A 24,878-nucleotide genomic window follows, 5' to 3' on the forward strand; every position below is an offset into this window, starting at 1 on the left:
TTAAATATCTAAATTTGTGGGTTCCTTGCATCCAGATTATGATTTAAAAACTAACATTACACCAGGGACTTTTTTTTCTTCCAATTTTTCTCTTAACTAAACACTCGGTAACCTTGTATAGCTTTCTTTAATTGCATAATTTTATATACACTGTAAAAAACTCCAGATCAAATTACGGTAAAATAAATAAATAAATAAATAAATTGGCACCCTGGGTGCAGCTTCCGTAAAATCCACATTTTCTGTCAAATTTTATATCGTAATTTTTACAGTATTATTTATTTCATTACTGTGATTCAGTGATTTAACAGTAAAGACTACTGAAAAAATTACGATATATCAGATTTTTTTTGTTTTACGGAAAAAGGCAGCCTGAGTGCCGGTACTTTTTACCGTATTTTGATTCCTTATTTTTAACAATGTGGATGCTTATTCATCTTGGATTAATACAAATCTTTTCAGAGATTGCATTTTTTCATACAGTTTTTGCATGAAATTGATTAACCTTCATCCACTATTATATGAATATCACTGAAAATTGACTGTCTTTTTGCAAAAAATAAACGAACTGTGCAGAAAAAGAATAATCCAGTAAAATTTCAAGAAGGATGGTAAAATTTTTAAAACATATTTACAAAAAAATACTCCAATTTTGACAATAAATTTTTTTCCAGATTCTGAAAATTAGGTTAATTGACTAGATGGATGAGAAAAAGGTATAACATAAAGGAAAGACAATTAAGCTTAGTAATATTCATTTAATGTATTCACAAAGTTGCAAAAACATTCTATTTAGAGGTATGTTGATAAATTCTTATCGTTTAAAACTAACTTCCGAATATTAAGCCTTGCCTTAATTCTTTATCTTCCCCTCATTTGTTTATCACACTCCATAGTTGGGCTGATAATTGAAGTTTTACAGTGTGTTTTATTTAGTAAAGATGTTAATTTTCAGCGATATTATCTGATTTGCAAAGTAACATTTGTATACTACTAAAATTTCCTTTTGTAAAAATGGGGTATCGTCACCAATAGCTCATTAGTGTAGCTTTGATGGGATGATAACTACTAAAACCAACCAAAAAATAGGGTATAATTTCAATTTAAAAAAAGCAAAAGCTACTAATACAATACTAGTAATAGTAAATGATTTGAAGTCAAACATCGAATGAAAAAACTCCCCAATATCAAATATAATACATAATGCATTTTTTTTCTTCTCATAGACTACTATAACTAAACAAATAATATATATATATCAGAACGGTTGAAATTTTTTCAATAAAATAAAAATCTGATGAAAAGAAATACTGTTTAACTCTGCAGATATTTTTAAACTTATTAATTAATTATAATTTAATGAATGCTGATCCACACAGTCTGAATAATCTTTGAACAGGTTGTTAATTAAATTTTATATATTATCTCTACATGCAATACTTGATCAATAATGAAGTGAATAAAAAATTTTAATAGCGACATTAACCAACTGATGTTCGCATTCTTTCAAAAACTTTTCTAAATGATACTTTTATGTTATAAATTAAAAGGTCTAAAAAATTTTCCAACAAATGTTCCGATAACATATAATACTGATCGCTTCAGTTTTTTTGTTTTTTTTTGTTTAAAATACAAAATACAAATCATTCAATTTTATGCGGAATCATAATCATTCCTCAACAAAAATATAGAGTATTAAATTCCAATATATAAAATATTTAGAGCACTCGATTAGCACTCATTTTTTTTTTTCGTTTCTGAATAAATAAAAAAAATCCAAACGTTGCAACAACAACAAAAGAATGAATTGTCCATAAATATGTTTCCCAGAGAGAGAGAGCGTTGGGTGTCGTCCTAGCTGCCATTATGACAGGCAGCCAAAGTGTCTGTGGTGAGTGACAGCGTGGTCAGGACACTCCTGCGGTTGGGATTGACTCCTAAATTTTCCCAATTAATCCAGGATAATCGAGCAGTCAAATCTAGAGAAAACAAAATAACAATCAGCATACAGCAATTCAGTCGTCAAAAACTAAATAATAATTAGCATGCAGTCAAAAACGAAATTGCAATTTTACAAAGTATCGCATTATTCGATTCATTAAGTATTATTCGATCGTCTAAAATAGAGACTCCCAAATTTTTTTTCGGCTGTGAAATCCTAAACGATCAATCCTCTTTCCGCGGAATCCCGAGACTTATTATATTCATATTAAAAATTTGGAATATTATTTTTAAACATATTCAAAATTTGGAATATTGGCGAAATTTTTGTATTATCTATATTAGTTTTAAAATTGGATTTTATGTCAGTCAGTTGAATTCCCAGGTCTGGAGCTGCTTCTAATCTAATTCTTAATGCGATTTTAATACATACACGAATTAAAAATACGGTTTCCTTTAAAATAAGAACGAAAAAGAAAGAAAATAAACGTTGAAAATCTGAGAAATACACTTCTTCATCGTTGAATTTGGTTATTTTTATTCGATGCAAAATACTAATGAAATTTTTCATAAATGCGTATCCTTTTCAGGATTTATACATTATATTGTTATTGGAAAAAGCTTTGTTTTGAAATTTCTCAGTATTTTAATGAAATGTATTTCATAAAAGTAACGAAAATATTAAATAAATATTTGATTAGTATATGGATATAAATTTAATGACAGGTTTTGAAAATTATTGCTGATGACAAAATATTCTTAGCTTTTAGAACCACTGTGACCCTCCCCTGGAACCTTATATTTCCGCCATTTCGGAACCCCTGGTCTGAAACGAAATATGTAATAATCAGCAATTATTCGATAGTCAAAAGTTTATTTATTTTAATTGTGTTGGAGAGAGGTACTAAAAGGAAAGGATTCAAATTTCGACACCTTTTCTCCCCACATTTCTTGCCAACTGTTGAGGATTTATAATACCAGATGGCGCTGAGCGCAAACAATTTTTTATTATTTTTTCTTCACTTCTTAAGTTTCAGTTTGGATTCAACCCACTGAACCACAATGGAATAAAAGAATTTGAATCATTACAATTTGTGTAATTATTGTTGAATTCGAGTTATGGTGCTACACCGGCCGAAAAATTGGCCACCTGCATGAAATGTAAGTTAACATTTGTTTTGTTTTGGTCTCCCTTAAGTCGGTCTTTTATTTTGATATTTTATTGTATTAATTGTATTGTATTTATTATAGTAACGTGCGAGCTGTTTATAATGGATGATTTTGAAAAATTAAAGTCCAAAAGAGCTGTAATCAGACAGCTGATTACAAAATTAATAAATAAAATTGACAAATTGTTATTAGAAATACTTCCTGATGATACTTTGTATGATTATCTAAATCAGTTAAATGAAAAAAACGAAGCTTTAAAGGCTCTTGATTTGAAAATTGAAAAATATTTTGAAAACAGCGAGGAATTTGAAAGTGAAATTATACAAAGTCAAGAGTATCAAGATCGAGTAGTGGCTTATAAAAGCAAAATCGAAAGATATTTACTAAAATGCCAGACTACAGGACAGGAAGTAACGGTTAATAGTGGTAACAATAATTTACAAAAAAAAAATAACTTATGGAAATATCTCGCACGTTGCTAACGTTAAATTACCTAAATCGGAGATAAACAAATTTTTTGGTGATGCCTGTGAGTGGCACAGTGTTGGAATAGCTATAACATAGCCATACATAGTAATGAGAGTCTTAAAAAAATTGATAAATTTAATTATCTTAATATGTATTTAGGGGGAGTTTTGCTTTGAGTGCAATTTCTGGATTCTCATTAACTGAAAGTAATTATGATTCTTCAATTAAGTTGCTAACCGAAAGATTTGGTAGGCAAGATTTAATTATTAGTAGTCATATGAATAAACTTTTATCAATTAATTCTGTAAGAAATTCATATGATATTAAAGCTCTACGGAAAGTTCTATGACGAATGTGAAATCCACATTCGCAGTTAGCAATCAATGAATGTTACAAAAGGTAGTTATGGTAATTTACTCTGTCCTGTTATTTTACAAAAGCTACCAGAGGATTTAAATTTAGATTATAATAAAAATAGAAAATCAAGTGTAGATTTTGACATTGATGAACTAATTTCATTTATTAGAAAAGAGGTAGAATGTAGAGAAGCTTCACATGTGTTGTCTAATAGTTCTAAAAAACAAAGTGTTCATTTTGAAACACAGCAACGGTCGGAGAGCCATAGTAAACATAATTATAATCGAAAGTTCTCTTCTTCCTCAGCATTAGTTTCGGCATCTAACAACATATTTTGGTTGTTTTGTAATTCCAAAAATCACGAATCGAAAGATTGTTCTCTGACCATCGAAGAAAAAAAAAACAAATGCTAAAAGATCAATTTCGCTGTTTCCGGTGCTTAAAGAAATATCACACATCCAAAAAATGTTGGAATAAATGTATTTGCACATTATGTAAGAAACCGCATAGCGAATTAATTTGTGATAAATCAGCAATAAATAATGAGTCGAAAGAGAAAAACGATACTTTGGCATCCGTTACCGCTTCATGTGCTTCGAAACGAAAACAAAATTAAATTATCTATTTACAGACTTCTTTGACGTATTTGATTTATGGTAAAATAAAGAAGTTGGTTAGAATTTTATTTGACTCTGGTAGCCATCGCAGTTTTTTGAAACGGGATATTTGTAATGAGTTGAACCTCAGGACCATTAAAACTGAACGGTTGCATGTTTTCGGTTTTGGAGAAAAAATTTCCAAGGGGTGTTCTTATGATTTAGTGAAAGTGAATCTTCAGAACAAAAACGATAAAAAATTAAATGTGTGCATTGAAGCATTTGTAGTAGAAAAAATAACGTGTGGGAAAATAGCCGCACCCCATGAGAGAATTAAACAATTAGCAAGGAAAAATAATATTTTTCTTTCAGATACCGGAGAAATTACTGATATAGACATTTTGATCGGCGCCGATTTCCTACATGACGTAATCTTTGATACGTCTTTGAGGCTGGAAAAAGGGCTAGTTGCAACCGATAGTTTATTTGGTTTTGTGGTTCAAGGGAGATTCATGAATAATTGCCAATTAAGTAGGATTGTAAACAATACTATAATATCTGATGTTGATTATTCTTTGTTTTGGAACCTTGAAGGATTAGGAATAAATACTATGAACGAAGAAAATGTTGATAATAAAAGTGAATTGTTAAAAGGTTTTAATTCTGATTTGCATTTTGAAAATAATAGGTATAGTGTGCGACTTCTCTGGAGACCAAATACAAAACATTTGTTAAATGATAACTTTGAGCTGGCTTCAGAGAGGTGTGACAAATTAAAGAGGAGATTTAAAAATGATAAATCCTTGTTTAAAGAATATAAAAAAGTTATAAAAACTTACGAAAATGAAGGGATAATTGAGAAAGTTAAAAACACTGATCCCCAAAATTATAAACAATGTTATTTACCTCATAGGGCTGTTATAAGAAACGATAAACTAACTAGCAAATTAAGGATTGTATTTGACGGTACCGCGCATAAAAAAAATGAATTGTCTCTTAACGAATGTTTGTATATTGGGCCAAATTTATACCCTGATATATATGAACTTATGCAAGCGTTTCGGGAAAACAAGATTGCTTTTATAGGGGATGTTCAGCAAGCTTTCTTACAAATAGGAATTAATGCAGAAGATAGAGATGTCACAAGATTTCTTTGGTCAGATAACCCCGATGATGATTCGTCTACAGTAATTTATAGATTTTGCCGCGTACTATTTGGTATCAACTGTAGCCATTTTCTCTTAGCGGCAACTATTAAAGAGCATATTAAGAAATTTGCAAAATCAAAGCCTCTTGCGTATGAATTACTAAATGAAAGGATATATGTCGATGACGTCATAGGGGGAAGTGACAGTACAGATACAGCATTTCAAATAAGTTCTGATTGTGTTGAAATATTTCGGGATGAGGGTATGGTATTGAGAAAGTTCCAAACGAATGATAAAAAATTGCGTGAATTATGGAAGAATGCAGGTATAGATGTTCAGAATGAAAAGGAATCGTTAGGTCAATCAGGCTTTCCATTTAAAGTTTTGGGAGTTTGTTGGGATCCTGAAAGAGATGTATTTTACTTTGAGTCCAAATATCTGTTAAAATTGATAGACACAGGGCAAATAACAAAACGATTTATTTTGAAAATCATTGGACGTATTTTTGATCCAGTAGAATTTTTGGGACCCTTTACAATGCTTCTAAAATCTCTAGTTCAAAGCATTTGGAAAAACGGATTGGAGTGGGATCAAGAGCTACCCTTAGATATGGAAAATCAGTGGCGCGAAATATGTAAACAATTCGGTGAACTTAATGATTTGAAAATACCGCGTTATTATTTTTTCGAAGCAGGTAACAAAGAAATTATAAGTTCACAGTTACATATCTTCTCTGACGCCAGCTTAAAGGGTTATGGTACAGTTGCATATATCAGATCAGAAACTAGTGATGGGCATATTTCTACATGTTTTGTTTCAGCTAAAAGTATAATTGCGCCCCTTAAAATGATTACATTACCAAGACTTGAGCTACTAGGTGCCCTCCTCTCTGTTAGATTATTTCGAACTATTACTAGAGCCATAAAAATTCCGTGTGACAGTTTCTTTTGGTGCGATTCCTCAATTGTGTGTTGTTGGATAAAAACTCCAGCCATTCGTTTCAAACAATTTGTGCGTAACTGATTGGAAGAAATTCAAGAGATTACTCATCCTAAGGACTGGTTCCACTACCCCGGAATTGACAATCCTGCTGATCTTATTAGTAGAGGTGCTTCCATGAGTATATTGAAGAACTCCGACATTTGGTGGGAGAGGCCACCTTGGTTGTCCCTTCCGACCGAAATGTGACCAGAATTGAAACTCTTCAAATAAAATGATGAACAAATTGAGTATCGTAAAAATGAAATCACCGTTATGAAATGTGTAGATGGTGAAGAACTTGAGTTGATAAATATCGCTAACTTTAGCAACCTCGAAAAAGTTGTTAGAATCATAGCATGGGTAGCGCGATATTTGAACTGTTTAAAGAAAGTTAAGCCGAATATGGACACTTTGACTGCAGAAGAACTCCGAAATTCTGAAGATATACTAGTAAAGCGTACTCAAGCAAAATTCTTTCAAAGTGAGATACAAGCTCTCCAATCTAGTTTGCCTATTCCAGCTACTACTATTTTCAATTTAGCTCCTTATCTTGATGAAAAAGGTATCCTGAGAATCACAGGAAGATTGGACGAAGGAGATTATTCTTTTGATGAGAAAAAGCCTATAATCATACCAAGACAGTCTAAATTTACAGAGTTGCTTGTCAAGCGAGAACACGAAAATGTATTTCATTCTGGAGTAGAGAGCACTCTAGTACAAATTCGGAGATTTTGGGTGCCTAAAGGAAGACAATTAGTAAAAAAGGTTGTCTCGAAATGTTTGATTTGTCGCAGATACACAGCCAAGCCTTCTACCCAAATGACTGGACAGCTTCCAAAAGATCGAATTAGTGAAACTCCTGCTTTTACCGTATGCGGAATTGATTTTGCCGGACCAATCTACATCATGGGTGAAAATGGAATAAAGAAATCATATATAGCCTTGTTCACATGTGCAGTCACGAGAGCAATACATCTTGAATTAGTCACAGACATGTCTACTTCGACTTTTCTGCTCGCATTCAGAAGATTTCTCTCTAGAAGAGGTGGTTGTCATACAATCTACTCCGACAACGCCAAGACTTTTAAATGTACCGATAAAGAGCTTCAGAGATTATTTGATATTTACGAAAATTCCGAGTTCAAAAACTTTCTTGCTGCTAAAAGAATATCCTGGAAATTCATCGTCCAACTTGCCCCTTGGTGGGGAGGATTTTATGAAAGATTGGTAAAAAGTGTCAAAGAGCCTCTAAAGAAAATACTTCGAAAAGCTCTCTTAAATTTTGAAAAGATGACCACTATATTGACTGAAATCGAAACCATCGTTAATCTTCGACCCTTGTCCTACGTCACTAACGAAATTGGTGAACCGGAAATTCTTTCCCCATCACAATTTTTAACCCCTGGTAAAGAAAAGGCAGAGTATCCAGCCCATTTCATAGAAACCATCCATAGAGAATCCACCAAAAAGATTCTTATAAGAAGAAAAGAATACCAAGCTACATTATTGGCTAATTTATGGAAGCGCTGGAAGGAGCGCTATTTGTTTAATTTGAGATCTGCACACAACTTTACTTCTCCTAACTTAACAAAATGTTTGAAAGTGGGAGATGTGGTTTTGATGGAGGGCACCACAAAATCAAAACTATTATGGGACATAGGTATTATAACAAAAGTATTTCAAGGGCGTGATGGACTTGTAAGATCTTGCCTTATTCGCAAATCCAAAGGCGAATATAAACGCCCGGTACAACTTATTTATCCTTTAGAACTCAATGACTAAAACTTTAATAGTTTATGTTTTTTTAAAATTTTCTTTCAAGTGAATATTTGCATCTCATTTCAAATTTATTTGCATTTAAATGTTATTTTTTTAATATTTTATGTTATTTTTGTCTAATTTTTATGTTTAAAATTTTAGTGAACTCAGAGGAGTTCAAGTGGGGAGTGTTGAGGATTTATAATACCAGATGGCGCTGAGCGCAAACAATTTTTTTATTATTTTTTCTTTACTTCTTAAGTTTCAGTTTGGATTCAACCCACTGAACCACAATGGAATAAAAGAATTTGAATCATTACAATTAGTGTAATTATTGTTGAATTCGAGTTATCAACTGTACTTCGACATAAAAGACGTATGTCCAAAATATTCACTGCCCTACAAAATTACAATTTCACTGCAAAAAATATATGTTAATAATTTCTCCGAATATTTATCGGTTTGAAGCCGTTTTGTTCTCAAAACGGGTCTTTTTCCATTTTTAACCCTTAACTCAAACAGATTAAAACCGTCAATTGAAATTCTAGTTTTTGTTATGTAGTTTTTGCGTTCCGTAACTTTTACATTTTCTCCAATCATTTTACGAATATTTTTTATACTTGATCTTACTTTTTAGCAATTTACTTTATAGTTTTGAACATCGTATTATATAAAACTGCAATTCGACTTTATTTTCAAATGGATACATATGTGACAATGGATACAATTGGGAATCGCAATTTTCAAATTGATACAATTATTTTCAAATTGATATTGTGATCGGGAGAATTTCGCTACAATTCTCCCTATCACAATTTCTTCATAATAAATCGTTGGAGTAGCAGTGCCTCGGACGACAGAGCCTTTCAATGAAGTGAACCAGGTTCGAATCCCAACGATGACTGGTTAATACAAATTCAGCCGACTTAAGATATTCACATCTAGTGACTTACTTCGTAACTTTCAGAGTTAAAACTTGTTCCCATATCATAAAAGTCTGTTAAGGTAACAGATTTATTTTTATTGGAAAATATCGTTTTGTTGCAGTAAAAATCCAGTCTGATTACAGATTTTCTTCGCAATTTTTAACGTAAAAAACTTAATCTTGTATGGCAAAAAAAAATCGCTGAGGCTACGGATTTACTTCGTAAATTTTACGGTTTCGCACAACCAACCCAGCTGCCGGTTTAAAATCGTAAATCTTAAGTTTTTTTTTTTTTTTTAAGTTTTTTTTACAGTGTGTAATTATTGGTTCATAGGTTTTCTTCTGCTCTTCATCTATCGACCTTAACTATTTTTTATATTTTATTTTATAACCGTTGTTGAACAGCATACCCAATTCTATGGGTTTACGACTACTAATGTTCAACTCCGTAGCCTTATCATTTTGAACCCAATCCAGAAGACAAGGGAACTCCTGGATCGAGTATTGGGAGAAATTTGCCTTCGTGGAGGACTTTTTGATAGAGCTAACCCACATTTGCGTTGCATGGAGAGGAAGACCACGAGAAACTCCCAAGGTTAGTCTGACGGCAAGGGGACACTAACCCATGATCCGTCTACCACTGAGGATATTTCACGTCGGCACTGTGATTGGTGCAAGCCGGATGCGGAATTCGATTCGACCCGGTTCGCAGCATTGGAAGACGAACGCTCTATCCCCTGAGCCATATCGGCCTAAAAAAATTATTTATTTAATGGTCCCATTCTTTCCAATCCTCAACATTTCCAGCAAGAACTTTGTTAACTACGGCCTGGATAAATGGGTTATTCTTCTTTCGTCTTTGGTTGCTGCACCACCTTTGTAGATAATCTGCTGTTCTGTTTTTGGTGTCCAAGGCTGGAGAGCTTATTAAAGTATTTAGTTAGGAGGTAATTTCTTCTGAGACCTAAAGGCTGTAGGTCGGCCTCAAACAAGACAATGTCATTTGGGCAACTGTTTCTGAGTCCAGTGATGATGCGAGCAGCAGAAAGCCGGACTCGCTCAAGACGTTGAAGGTTTGAAGCAGATGCACAACTATAGACTGGTGCTCCATATTCCAGGATTGGCCTGATGAGAGCAAGATATGTGGCTCTTAAGGTGGTAACGTGAGCGCCCCAATCTCGCCCAGCAATATACTTTAAGATTTTAAGTCTCTTCCTACTTTTCAACACTAAGTTGTTGATATGCTTATTGTTGGTGAGTTCAGGATCTAGAATGAAGCCCAAGTAACTGGGGTGTTTTTCAACAAATAGAGTTTGGACATACAGAAGGATATAGGGTTGAAATCTGTAGAGTCGTTTGTTAGTAGTGAAGAAACTAACAGAAGATTTTGAATGATTAAAGGTCAATTTGTTACACTTTGCAAACTCTTGAATTTCCATTAAAGTTAGATTAAGGTTATTTTCGATATTGCTGACATCTGAATCAGAGCACCATAAGACAATGTCGTCAGCGAATAGTCCTACTTTACATCGCTTAGAAATGACCCTCTCAGTGCCGTCCAGAAACAAAGAAAACAAAGTTGGACTCGGGACGGATCCTTGGGGAAGTCCTTGCTGCTGTGTAAAGGTGTCAGATAAAACATTGTTGAACTTAGCGTTAAAAAGTCTGTATTTCAAGAAATCATTAATCCACGGCAAGGCAAATCCATCAATTTTGAAGAAAGTAAAGAGTTTGACAATAAGTTTTTATTTCCGAACTCTGTCAAATGCCTGAGTCAAGTCCAAAAAGGCAGCTGCAGTATGTTTAGTGGGCAGGTGATTGTGGGCATCACGTATTTGCTGTCCAAAGAATAGTACTTGATCAGTAGTACTGTGTCCTGTCCTAAAGCCGTATTGTTCCTTCGGAAGTAAGTTATGACTATCAAGAAAAAAGATGAGTCAATTTAAAATCATCCTTTCCATAATCTTGCAAGCAGTGCTGGTGAGTGCGATTGGCCTATAACTATCGGGAGAGCTGGCTTCTTTGTTGAGTTTTCTGATCGGAATGATGATTGCTCTTTTCCACTCATTGGGAAGGCGACCTAGACGACAGGATTGATTTATGATGTCTAGGAATCTACTCAAAAACTTCTTACCCAGATGTTTTAGCATTTGCCCATGGATGCCGTCCGGTCCCGGGGACTTATTAAGATTTGCTTCATTCATTGCACACACCAATTCGTGCAAATTAAAGTTACTTGTGAAGATTGTGTTTCTTGTTGAAGAGGTGCGACAGCCATGTAAAACGTTTTTGGCCTTATTTTTTACCTTTGAATCCTCCTTGGAAAAATTCAAGGTGCTTGCATCCTGATAAAATAAACCTAATAGGTTAGCAGCCGATTTGTCGTCTTGTGCAAGATTACCATTTTCGTCAACAATGTTGTTACATTTTTCGCGTTGCTGTTGTTCCTTATTGAGGTTCTTAACAATTTTCGAAAGTTTAGTGTCGGGTGATCTTGAGTCGAGCTTGGAGCAAAGTTCTAACCATTTCAATCTATTGTTTTCAGCGTAAGATCTTCTGATGTCTGCATTGACCCTGTTTAGCTCAATTCTAGAATGAACATTAGTAGAGTTGGTTAGCTCTGTGATCAGTTGATTCCTCTTGTCCAACAGCGGCTTTAACTGAGTGGAATTATGATTGAAAAATGGAATATAATTCTTCACGTTACCTCTTGGAATTGTCCTACGAGCTGTCTGTAATATGGCATATTTGAAAGATTTCCAACTGCAATTTATATCCTCTTCAAGTGGTGTGGTTATTTCATTATCTAACTTTGTAGTGAAACTGCTCCAATCAGCTTTTTTGAAATTCCAATACCTTCTGCTTGTTTTTTGTAGTCATTGACGCTTGCAGAATTTAATCAGAATAGGTAGGGAGTCGCTAGCAATGTTCTCCAACACTGACCATTTGCAGCAGGAGAAATATCAGGAGTAACTAAGGCGATATCAAGTGCCTCGGAAGACTTTTAACTGTAAGAGAAGTGCGTTGCGGCGCCATCATTGAGTAAAGTAAAGCCGTTATCAACCAGTAAGTTTAGGAAGTCATTACCTCTCTGATTTTGATCTGAGCAACCCCAAATTGGGTGCTTTGCGCTAAGGTCCCCAATAGAAATAGTGTTATCAACAAAGCCATCGCAAAAATTAGTTGGAATCTCTTTGCTATTTGGTAGATGATGAAGATTGATAATGTTAAGCAACTTACCTCTCCAAGCCACCTGGATTCCCCGTGTCTCAAGGTCAGAATTTGATCCCAATGAGCTATTGATGTCTAAGCTCCTATAGATAATGTCTCTGATGAGAAACGTAAGGGAGCCTCCATTACCTTGTCTATCACAACGGGAGATGTTATATCCCTTTACTTTAAGTGACACATTGTTATTTAATTTGGTTTCTTGGAGGGCAACAATCTGTACCCCATGGGTGTTTTCAAGTTCCAACACCTGATCTAGTTTGACTCTTGAGGCTGCGGTTGAGATCCCATTGATGTTACATTGAAGGATTTTCAGAGTTCCATTAGAAGTACTTGAGGAAGGTAGTATATTTTTCGAGCGTGGTCCGCTTCCAAAGCCACGATCCAAACGCGATCCTTTTTATCCTGCGCGGCGATCTAGGCAGTATGAGAGTTAGAACAAGACATGAAATTCATGGTTGGGGAAATAATGCAGCTTCTGAAGTCCTATGACTGGAGCACCATGCTGGTAGAAGTCTGACTTGGCTCCTTCGCCTGTTGACTTTAGCTGAGTGTAATGGAACGGCCTTCTCGCCATGGGTGACCCTTCCAGGAGTAAAACTCCAGACGTACATCGCCAGTACCTCTCAGTGTCACCCCCTCGCCATGATGAGGCTTTAGGTACTAATTGACGAAAGTGGAGTAAATGCTTCGATTTCATCCATGTTACGGTCGTTATTAAATTATAAATATTTATCACTAAATTATAAATACTTTGGTCACGATTGTTCGAAACGTTTTCTTTTTATAGATAAATTTGAGCATTTATTGACGAGAACGATTCGATTGTGATCGCATTCGAGTTTTAGTCATTTTGGAAACTTTAATATTTTTATGTGGAAAAATTTAAGCTCCAATTGACACTGAAAAGAGGATTAAATTTTTGGTCGTTATTTTATTTGAGCTCTCATTGAAGAGATTGATTTCAAAGTTTTAATTCTTTTGTTTCTAATTTTTCAAAGTTTCTTGATATCAGGTATCTTCAACTATTTCAGATTTTCCAGAGTAAACGTTTATCCTAGTGGTTATGCATTCATAACTTAGCTAATAAGACTTTTTTTTAAAATAATTTTTACCACTACACTGTCAAAATTTTCAGTGTTACTGCACACCAAAAATGGAAGCAACTACTTTACACCAAAAGAGTAAAACACCGCAGATAATTCTTTGGTGTAATGAAACACCAGGAATGTCCCTTTTCCTAATGGTGTAAACAAATTCGGTGTTCAGCAACAATAAAATTCATAATAACAATAAGATATAAACCTATAATAATATAAGAGTCAGTAAAATATTTTGCACCATACAACTTAAAGTAAATGAAGGATGCAATAACAGACTAATTTTTAAAATTAATTTAGTTGTAACAGGGGATAGAATTAAACCGATATTTTAAAGCCCAAATATAATTGTCCTTGTTACACAACAAAAAACATACACCCATTTCGTAACAGCGAACTTCTGTTTTGTATATGTATTTCAGCGTGCAAAATTTCGTACTCGATTGTAAACAATCTACAAACAATAGCAAAAGTATGCTGAAATGAGTGTTCCTTGAAGCAACAAAAAAAAATCTAAATGGAGCATACGCTCATGAGTTTGGTGTAAGCATTAGCAATTATTCGTGTTTAGATTTCATTACACTCTTTAAAGTGCATATGTACGCCCGATAACTTAAAGTGTTATCGGGAGTTAACTTAAAGTGTTCCTTCACATTTTTTGGGTTGGTCAACACCAAATTCGCAGAGACATTACTTCACAGTTTCTACAGTCTACGTATAAATAATTTAAACAGGTTGTCAAATTTTCGTGTTCATAAGTTCCATTAAAAGTTTTTAAAAACGGTTATTATGGGTACTTACTGATGAAAATTATTCATCTGGGATCTCATCAGAGAATTATTTTAAGAACCCTAAAAATGACAAACGTTTAATGAACATTTTTGTTTTTGTAATTACGCTGGCGCCAAGTCATTTTTAGTAAAGTTTTATTATCAAACTGACGAAATATGAGTAAACATTACTTTAACAATTAATATTACACATAATAGTCAGTTTTTTGAAAGAATAATGGTGATTATTTTTAGTTTTAGTAACTAATATTCTAAATTTGTGCGTTATTATGAATATTTGCTTGCAGGAATTTTTTATGTTATTCTGAAATATTTTCCATCACTCCACATTAAATTATTCTTCTAGAATATTCAGCTTATTTCGTATTCATTATTACAAACTAAAAGCAGAGAAGTTCCTTAAAAAAATCGAATTAAAAAAGTACAAACAGAATCTCATGTATTTCAGAATTCCGTGTACAGAAAAATGTCATTTGAATTGAAGAATTTCTTAAGAATTTAGAGCACAATTTTATAAATACTATGCTGCTTGTTAACTTTTGAGAGAGCAAACTCAAAACTAAAACTAATCACATTAGATATAGAAATAAGAAGTTTTATAATTGCTAAATTACTAAACTTCTATACTATTGAAATTTAGAGAATTGGAGGTTAAAAAAAAAAAAAAATTGTGCGCATAAGCTCAAATTTTTTCATCCAACAGCGTTCGCGTGTTGAAAGCTCGTAAAAATGTGTTTTTTCCTCTTCACGGGTTTTATAAAGGAGAAACACTTTTACAGGATCATCCCTAAATTTTCTCGTATTTCTGCAATATTTCTTTTTTATTCATTTTAAAATAGCTAAATTATAAGTTAGTGCTTCAAAATTTTCAAAAAGTTCTTTTCAAAAACTATTCTTTTTATATTAGGTAGGTCTCGCCATTTCGAATTTTATGTTAAATATTTGATTCACGTTTTCATCATATATTCTTGAACATATTGACCTTTTGATGATAATGATCATGGGATAGAACTATGCCTTTCAGAAAAGATTGAAAATAAAAGCTTTATTATACTGTAAAAAATTTCAGAAATTGATTTTGACTCGACACTTCATTTAATAGGATGTTTTTCCGATCAATTGAGAAATATTTCTTTCATTTTCAAAAGTACGAAACTGAATCGCCTTGACACGACCTATTAAGTTTCAAAGGTTTCCGAAAGATTCAGAAACGTTTCTGCCATGCAACGCAGTTGTCTCATCAATCTAAAAACACTTCGGATTTTTTTTTTCCAGTGTAGAACTTGTTTATATTTAGAACTTCTACGCATTGGAATATCCAACACCAGTATATTTGTGAAAATCAAATTTGAATTTTCGTTAACTGAGTTGTTCGGTTGGTAGGGAAAAAAAAGAGGCAGTTTCTTATTATACTCACCGCTTGTGTTCCATTCTCCAGCATGTTCCCCTTTGAGTTCCCCTTTCAGGCACTTCTCAATGTGCGTGAGAGGATCATACTCAGAGACGAGGATCTCCCTGAGTAAAGCAATATAGGCTATAGCAAGGCGCAGTGTGTCGATCTTGGAGAGCCGCTTCTCAAAAGGGAAAGTGGGCACATGACAGCGCAACTCGTCGAAGGCGCTGTTGATACTGAGCATGCGCTTGCGTTCCCGAATGTTGGCCGCCTGACGCTGCACCTTGTACGGACTACTGGGAAAAACCCCTCCGCCGTACTCACCCGAACAGTAATCTCCACCACCTCCTCCTCCGTGCACTACAACAAAAGAAAACAGATATGATCATAAAAAAAAATAATTATTGTCAATTTATACTCAAAAATACTGAAAGATTTTTAAAAAATAATTAAAGAAAAAAGAAATGTAGAGTGCTGCACTCTGCTTCGGAAACCAGAAAATTTACTTTCAGTAAATTACAAAATTCGTCAACAGATGGCGACACTTGCTTAAAAAATTTATTAATCAATATTTTCAAAATAACCACCATTTGTAGCATTTTTGTCATTAACTTGCTTATTTTAATTTATAAAGTGACACTATGTACGTGTGAAAAGACTGCAGGAAAAATCTCTTATTTTCATGGTCTCGTACAAGTAATTCTGGAAATCTCTAAACTTAATATATAATTTGACTGCTATTGTTGAGATTTCTTTGCCAGCAGAAAATTGCTCTCGAATCTTCATTACAAAAGGTAAGCATATTAATTTTTACTCTTAATTACTGTCACACTCGCAACAGATAGTTACAATTACATCTCCAGGGAAAAATTTCCTTGAGTGTAAATTTAGATACTTTTTATTCAAAAATAATTTATTAAAATTTACAGAAACAAAAAAGTATTAAATATTTTACATAAAGTTATTAAGCGTTGAGGGTGTAACATGATCCTGTTGCGAGTGTGACATTTATTAATGGTTTTACCCAAAACAGGATTTTAAATTGAACACAAATGTAATTTATAAAAACTTTTATCAGATATATATAAAAATATTATGCTGAAAAATATGTAAATGACAACAGTAATTATACCCTTTAATTTATTTGTGCAAACCCAAAATAATCAAAATTTTTCTCATCAATCAAATCAAAAATAAATCAAAATTTTTCTCATGTCAGCATATGATACAGAGTACAATATTAACTCAGTTTGAATTGATAAGTTGTCTCTTCAGCAGGTAAATTTTTTCTGTAAAGGTCATATGATTAAGTGTAAAATGCACACCTTAGGTAGATAAATAAATAGCTCAACAACTATATAAATTACCTGAGGTTTAAAAATAATAACATAAAGTAGAACTTCGAAGTGTTAAATGAAACACATTAGGTTCTGGAATAAATACTTCCACAGGTGTAAAAAATATACTTCAGATTGATAAGTAATAACCTAAGGTTGAAAACGAAACACCTTAAAGAAGTAAATATCTCTCTTTCCACACATGTAAGATGAAACACCTCAGGTTTATATAATTATACCTCTGGAGGTATATTTAAAGTTAATTTTGAGGTATTCATTTCAACCTAACGACGTATTTAAATAACAACCTCATTTATACCTTTAAAAAATACCTCATTTATCCCATTAAGGGATTGCAAACAAATTTGATACATTTTAATTTTTGCATATTGTGGGACACTTTAACAGTGTATTTTTTCACATTTTGGCCATGAAACAAAATCCACTCGACTTTAATAAGATATTCATATGCGAAAAAAATGCCCAAAAGATTATTTGAATCGAATTTCTGACCTTTCTTAAAATACTACCAATTTAATTACATTTTTAAATAGACAATAGCTTTGTAAAGGCATAAAATCTGAAAATGCAATCTTTAAATATTATTTTATGTGTACCAAATGATGTCCAATATATTGGATGCTGGGTGGTAAGTGATTAATGTAATCAGAAAATAGAAGATCAATCTTAAAAAGTTTCCGACATAACTTTCTATGCTGAGAGCAAAAAATTAATATTTTTGTGCTAAATGACTAACATTCATGAACTGGAATTAAAACTGTTTTTGAACAAAATACCATTGAAATATTTTCGTATTTAATCCTGCAACATAAAACTTTATAATGCCTAAAACCAAATATTCCAGTTTTTTTTGTTATTATTAAAAAATGTGTATGAAAAGAATGACTGATTACTATATACCAAATTATCAAACAAGATTTTTGAAAGAAGTTATTACTGTCACTTTTGAAAAACTAGTTTCTTATTCAAAACACAGTATTTTATTACTTTCAAAATTTTCATGCTAAAGTTTATATTTTCGTGAAATTATCCTTATATATGTTACGGTTAAAGTAATAAATCCGGTTATTATTAATACTAACCCGTCAATATAATAATAACCTCTTCTTTTGATGAAAGTGAGAAATATCGCAAATTATTCACTTTATCCGGTTATTATTAATAACGACCCATGAAGTTTGGTCAGTTAAACAGTTTATATAGCATTGGGTGTGCCATTCTGTACAGTCCGCAAAAAAAAAAAGATATCACCCTAAATAACTTTCGTTCTAATGATCCGATTTTCACGAACTAAGTGTCAATCTTAATGGTTCCTGGGGGTGACCTCAAATATGCTAATTAATTAGTGCTAACTATTAATTAAGTTACGAAATCAGACACAAAAACGTACTTTCTCTGAATAAACATATATTTTTTTTTACATATTTGGAATCTAGACACTTGAATTAGGGGGGGTAGACAAAATTTTAAAACAATTGGGTCGTAAGTTGGGTTGCAATAAAGGTTTATATATTTGGCGATAGTCCAGAAAACCGCCAAAAAAAGTCGCCTGCGCAAATAAATATTTTAAGATAACCCTTGACTGATTCAAAAGAGAAACGCTTAATTTTACTAGGTTGCTAGGCAACCAATTTCTGACTGTAAAAAAATTGAAATAATGTTTTGTGATTGCTCTGAGAGGTTTAATTAATAGTTAATAGAAAACATCTCGAAGTTTCTAGGCAATAGACAATTTTTAAGTTCATTTTTGTCCAAAAAGCAAAATAAATAAATAAATAAATAAAATAAAAAATTATTTTAATCTCTTTTGAAAAGAAAATTTGAATCGATTTATAAGTTTTCAGAATTTAAATACATGAACTTTTTATCTGATATTATTTAGATTATGCTATTTTTGCTATGTTTATTCGAGGATTTCATACTAAAATCAAATTAACATAACTTATAATAGCTATATACAAAATTTTAGGGATAATGATTTTCGAGTCTTCTAGGCATGAAAGTTTGAAGGAAAAAAAAGTGCATGAAAAATAAAATGTAGATTGTATAGTAATTCTAATGCACATTCACAAGGTTTTCTGTAATTTACGATTTCTTTTTTCTATAACTCAATGAATTGCTGAATGTTTAGTGGCATTTTAAAAACATTGAAATATGTTATGTTTAAGAATAAGATATAGAAATAATATGTTGCATATTGTATGATTCATTGTTTAAAAAATTGCTTCATTTTGCTAGATATTTACGTGACATGGTTTTCTTTGGATAAAGATGATTAGCAAATAGCATCCACATGTTTCGATACATTCTGAAACTTACGTTCGCAAATTCACCATAAAATGTCGCACAGCATATTCTTCAATTACGATAAGCTACATTTACCACCAAATACTGCTACTATGATTATTTTTGTTATATATATATATATATATATATATATATATATATATATATATATATATATATATATATATATATATATATATATATATATATATATATATATATATATATATATATATATATATATATATATATATATATATATATATATATATATATATATATATATATATATATATATATATATATATTTTTATATAACGTCGTTGCCGAGTGGAAGGATTAAAACAGGTCATAGGTCGGGAAGGAGGGTACAAAATTTATTTATTAATTATTAGACAAGAGCAGTCATGAGAATGAGTGAAAGTGCACATGAAAAGTTGCGCTCCTTGGTTATATGTTAGGGAAAATCTTGCAAAGTAAAATCCGTAATATGTCTTAATTTAGGGAAAGAGGGAACTCTTAGTAGTTGCTATTGGTTTATGAAATAGATCGAACGTTTCCCACACAAGAGCAAAGGGAAAAATGTCCTGCTCTTAATTAAATGCATACTTGAGCCAAAAATAGATTTAAGAACAGGATGTGGTTTTTAAAAGTGTGAGATATTTCGTTTAGTATAATTAATTAGGATGAAGTTTTATAGCAAAGAAACTAACATAAAAAGATTAATTGAAGCTTTTTATGTTACATATATATATATATATATATATATATATATATATATATATATATATATATATATATATATATATATATATATATATATATATATATATATATATATATATCTGATATGATACTCTCTTTTTAAACAGAGCTCGTAAGGCCCTTAAGATACTGAAATGGGGGCACGAAAACTTAAAAGATTTTTTTTTTCCTAATGCCCGCCTGTGTTAACATCAGTCAATTCAGGCATCTACAGGGCGACAGATATCTGTGTGGCCTAAGGATTCCTAACGAGCATCAAACATTCTCAAAATTAAGTGTTCATTCACTGGAAAATTTAGTGTTTATTCAATTTAAGAACTGTTCCTTCACTTGGTTATCTTACTACTTATTATTTAAACCACCAAAAGCTTAAAACAATATTATGTAAGTTATCTAAATTTTTTTTGCATAATTTGCATTTAATAACAAATATGTCGACATGCATTTAATAACAAATACGTCATTTAGCTAAAATTACAAATTTTGAAATTTTTATGATTTTTTTTTAAAGACAAGCTAAGCTTAAGTATTCCTTCACTGGTTAGTTTACCCTATAAGATTTTGAGAAATTTGCGATGTTGTGAGAGATGCTTAAAAATGTTGACTGCGTATTTTTATTAATATTTATAAAATATATATTCAAGAAATTGATGAATATTTTATTCCAAATTTATTCATTCGTATGTATATTATTGAAATTTTATCAGTTATTGAGAAAATAAAAATAAAAAAAAATCACATTAAAGAAGCACAATCTGTTGTATAATCATATTCTATCAGAAGCATGCTTTTATAAAACTCCACATTCTCTGAATAAAATGTATTTTATTCAATAAAATGTTTTATTCAAATTTCTTTACTAAATTGCAAATAGAATTTTAGACGACTAACGAAGAAACATCGTATTTTATAGCTTAAAAAAATAAAAATGAAAAGATAAGCAAACGATTATTAGCGAAAAAAATATGAATGAAATTTTATGCTAAGCGCGCGAAGTCAAGTTCCTCGCAAGTTTATCTCATTTTAATATTAATCGCTCCATTTAATCATTTCTTCATTGTCGCCAAATTATTTTTTTAAAAATAATTAATTTTAATTTTTCTCAGCTTCTAATAAATAAAAACAGTTGAAACTTTAGATTTTTCAATTGAAAAATATGTAGATTAATATGGTATAAAAAAATTCATACCTTATAATTCAAAAATTTTTCATCCTTAATTTAATTAAATAATAAAAAATAATTAACAATTATTAAAAATTATTTTTTTCGTGAAATTATCTTTGGGTAAATGAGTTTTATGACTGGGTGAAATTTTCTTCGAATTGCTTTATTAGTTTTTAAAATATGACTAAAAACGTAAAAAGTGAAATTAACATTAAGGGGTGCGAACTTTGAATCGCTCTCCTGACCAAACTATGGGGACCATATTTCCCAGATTGCGGCTACCCCCTATATTTTGAAGGTTAAGAATCCAAATATGTAAGAAAAAATATATGTTTATTCAGAGAAAGTACGTTTTTGTGTCTGATTTCGTAACTTAATTAATAGTTAGCACTAATTAATTAGCATATTTGAGGTCACCCCCAGGAACCATTAAGATTAACACTTAGTTCGTGAAAATCCGATCATTAGAACGAAAATTATTCAGGGTGATATCTTTTTTTTTTTGCCGACTGTACATGTGTTTCAGTTAAAGTGATAAATCCGGGTATTATTAACACTAACAGGTCAAAATTAATAATAACCGTTTCTTTTGGTCAAAGTGAGAAATAAAAAGGAGAGATTTCCGTATCGTGATCCGTGGCAGAATAATCGTTGAATCTTGGCAACTTCCGGACAAAAACTTCAACTTTAAAAAAAAAAAAATCACAGAAAGGGACCAACTCGAGGGATATAAGTCGAAGCTCTCCTCTGGCAAAGATCTACATATTTTTTTTCCAGTTTAAAATAAATTTGGAGCCTTGGTGATTGTAGTTGGCATGGCAGATCACGATACAGAAATATCTCCAATAAAAGTAGGAATCTCCAATATATATACTATATATATATATATATATATATACTTTGTCTCAGAAACTTTTCAATTGATTCAACATCCCTAATAACTTTTGATCTAATGATCGGGTCTTCACATACTAGGACTCCATCTTAATAGTTTAAAAAGATGATTTCATTAGTAGAGAGGATATTTCAAGTTACGAAATAAGATACAAAAACGTACTTATTCTTTGAATAATGCACCCTTCTTTTTTCCGACGGATTCGGATACGACAGATTCGGATTAAAATTAGTATTAACGGGTCCAAACTTTCGACTGCTCTCCTGACCAAACTATTGGGACCATAATTTCCAGATTGCACCTACCCCCCTATCCATTTATATTGATACATTCAATACAAGTGCATGACTTTTTGATTAGTTTTCTAACTCAACTAAATGAACTCAAGGGGTAGCTTGTTAAGAAGGGGTTATTATTACGTGAAGTGAGAGGGTTTGTGAATTGCTAAATTTTAGTAACAATGCTGACATAAGACGTTAAAATTCCCTTATTTAAAAAAAAATTTAGAAAGCAAAACATTTTTTTTTAAATTAATAAATAAAAATAATTACACGAATAAAAATTTAAAACTTGGAGTAAAAGTTGAATTGGAGGGGGGGGGGGAAGAAAAATTGCAATGGGTTCCATGAATTCGGGAGCTTTGAACACAAGACGTAAATAAAAATATATTTTTTTCAACATTTTCAGCAAAAACTATTTTATACGCAAAATTGCATTTTTTAAAATTTGAATTTAATCTTAAAATTAGATTGCAACAGTTAAAGTTAAAGCGAAAACCGGGTGGGGTTATGATTCTGTTACATAGGCATGAAAAGAGGCTTATGATTTGCTAATTTTTACTGACTACGAAGGGATTCCAAAATTGAGAAGATGAAAAAAAGGAAAGAAAAAGAAATATTACTACGCGATATTTGAGCAGCCCCTGTTGCTTTATTAAAATTGGTTGTTCAAAAATTTCAAAATCTTTTGTGTCCTTTTCAATATTTCAATAAAAGTGTATGCTCAAAACCTTTCATATCTTCATAGAAAGTTTTGAGGCAGTTTTGAAGTGGATAATGCGAGATAAAAACGTGCCGATCTCTGGACCTTTAATAACTGAGAAAGCAATGCAATTTGCAAAGGCATTGGGACACGATGAATTTCGAGGAAGTAGTGGCTGGCTTGATAAATTTAGGAGAAAACAGGGAATTACAGGAAAAGTTATATCAGGTGAAATGAATGACCCTCCACGCGCGAAGCTGCTGCCGGAATAAGACTGGTGGGCCAACGATGTCATAACATTCGTTTGAGTCATAATATTCGTTTGAGTTATATTTTTGTTCACTTAATTCTAAATGTTTGTTTCAATAATTTTTATAACATCAAGGAATTTTTTTTAAAACCGTAGGCCTAAGCTAATCAGAATCAAACTCCTGCAAAATTTTCTTACATTCAACTCCATCTCTTTATGAAGAAGCCCTATAGACTTTAAAATGCTGATTAGTATTAAACAGTTCTTTCACTTTATATAAATGCAAGTGTCTATTTTCAGAAGAAGGACATACCTGTTTCTGCAGTTGGAAAATCCGAAATCACATTAAAATAATGAAGAAAATAATCTCACCTGAGAGACAGGCAGAAGTGGAAGCATATTGGTGAATGGTCGCATAGTCACAGGTCGGTCTCTCCTCCCCTCCGCTGCTATGTCTTTCGTCGGGGGGGCTGGGCGAAGAGTCGTCGTAGTGACAGGGGGGCATCTCCCCCCTCGGATAATGCTGCAAAGATGCGTACAACTCCCCCTCAAAATCAGTCGGTGATGACCCTCCACGCGCGAAGCTGCTGCCGGAATAAGACTGGTGGGCCAACGATGTCATAACCTTTCTTTTATAATGGGGGGTCGCCCGCGCGAAATTATGAAAATGGCGCTTTTGCTGGACCCTCGAGGGTCCTTTCAAAGCAAGCTGACTCTCTAGTTCCTCTTACGTCCCACAGAATAGAGAAAAGAGCCTCCGGGGCCCTGTGCTTGACAGCAATTGCTTGCCCGCACCACATTTCTCATTTTATACTTGAAAAGAGGACGTGTCATACTCAGGTGGCCAATCGCCAGAGCGAAGTCTAACAGCTATCCTATTGGTTAAAGGGCGGAGCTAAAGGCGGGGCTTATCACCTTCTCCTTTTCTGCTGGTGGATCGATAAAATCAATTTATTATTATTATTTTTTTTTTTGGGACTGAGTTTTCTGAAAAATATTTTCTAACTCAGAATGATGTCGGGGAAGTGGGGGAGAGGTAATAATCATATTCAATGTTTCCTGCTAAAAATCTAGTTATTGAGAGTAACTAATTGAAACGACTTGATGTGAAATATTTAATCATTGATTTAGAAATCTTTTTTAAAGGATTTAAAAAAAAAAATTTTTATTCATGTAAAAGTTTTTGACACATTCTTAAACATATTTCGTAATTCTTTTCATGTTTTATCAGTAAATACAGAAAGGGGTGTAATACTTTAATTACGTGAACAATTTTGTAAATTAAAAGTCAGAGGCATTTCATTTCAACCCAAGGTAACCAA

At 32.2% G+C, this 24,878-nt stretch overlaps 1 protein-coding gene across 1 annotated transcript; it reads right to left on the reverse strand.

Moving 5' to 3' along the window:
• Positions 1-69: 69 nt before the first annotated feature.
• LOC139426933 (uncharacterized) lies at positions 70-24,339 on the reverse strand. Its single transcript, XM_071187110.2, has 3 exons — positions 23,929-24,339; positions 15,881-16,216; positions 70-1,979 (listed from the first exon to the last, which is right to left on the reverse strand). The coding sequence occupies exons 1-3, from the start codon at positions 24,176-24,178 to the stop codon at positions 1,855-1,857; spliced, it is 711 nt and encodes a 236-aa protein (XP_071043211.1). The 5' UTR covers positions 24,179-24,339; the 3' UTR covers positions 70-1,854.
• Positions 24,340-24,878: the final 539 nt, after the last annotated feature.

This window comes from Parasteatoda tepidariorum, chromosome 9, assembly GCF_982258835.1.
Source record: "Parasteatoda tepidariorum strain Cologne lab strain chromosome 9, Ptep-v5.0, whole genome shotgun sequence".
Taxonomy (NCBI): domain Eukaryota; kingdom Metazoa; phylum Arthropoda; class Arachnida; order Araneae; family Theridiidae; genus Parasteatoda; species Parasteatoda tepidariorum.

What these genes read in the sequence shown, in the direction of transcription:
- LOC139426933 (XM_071187110.2), bottom strand. Translation starts at nt 24,178, where the DNA reads ATGACATCGTTGGCCCACCAGTCTTATTCCGGCAGCAGCTTCGCGCGT. An exon ending in CACTTCTGCCTGTCTCTCAG is followed by an intron (nt 16,217 to 23,928) that starts GTGAGATTATTT and finishes CTTTTGTTGTAG; the next exon opens with TGCACGGAGGAGGAGGTGGT. An exon ending in TGGAGAATGGAACACAAGCG is followed by an intron (nt 1,980 to 15,880) that starts GTGAGTATAATA and finishes TGTTTTCTCTAG; the next exon opens with ATTTGACTGCTCGATTATCC.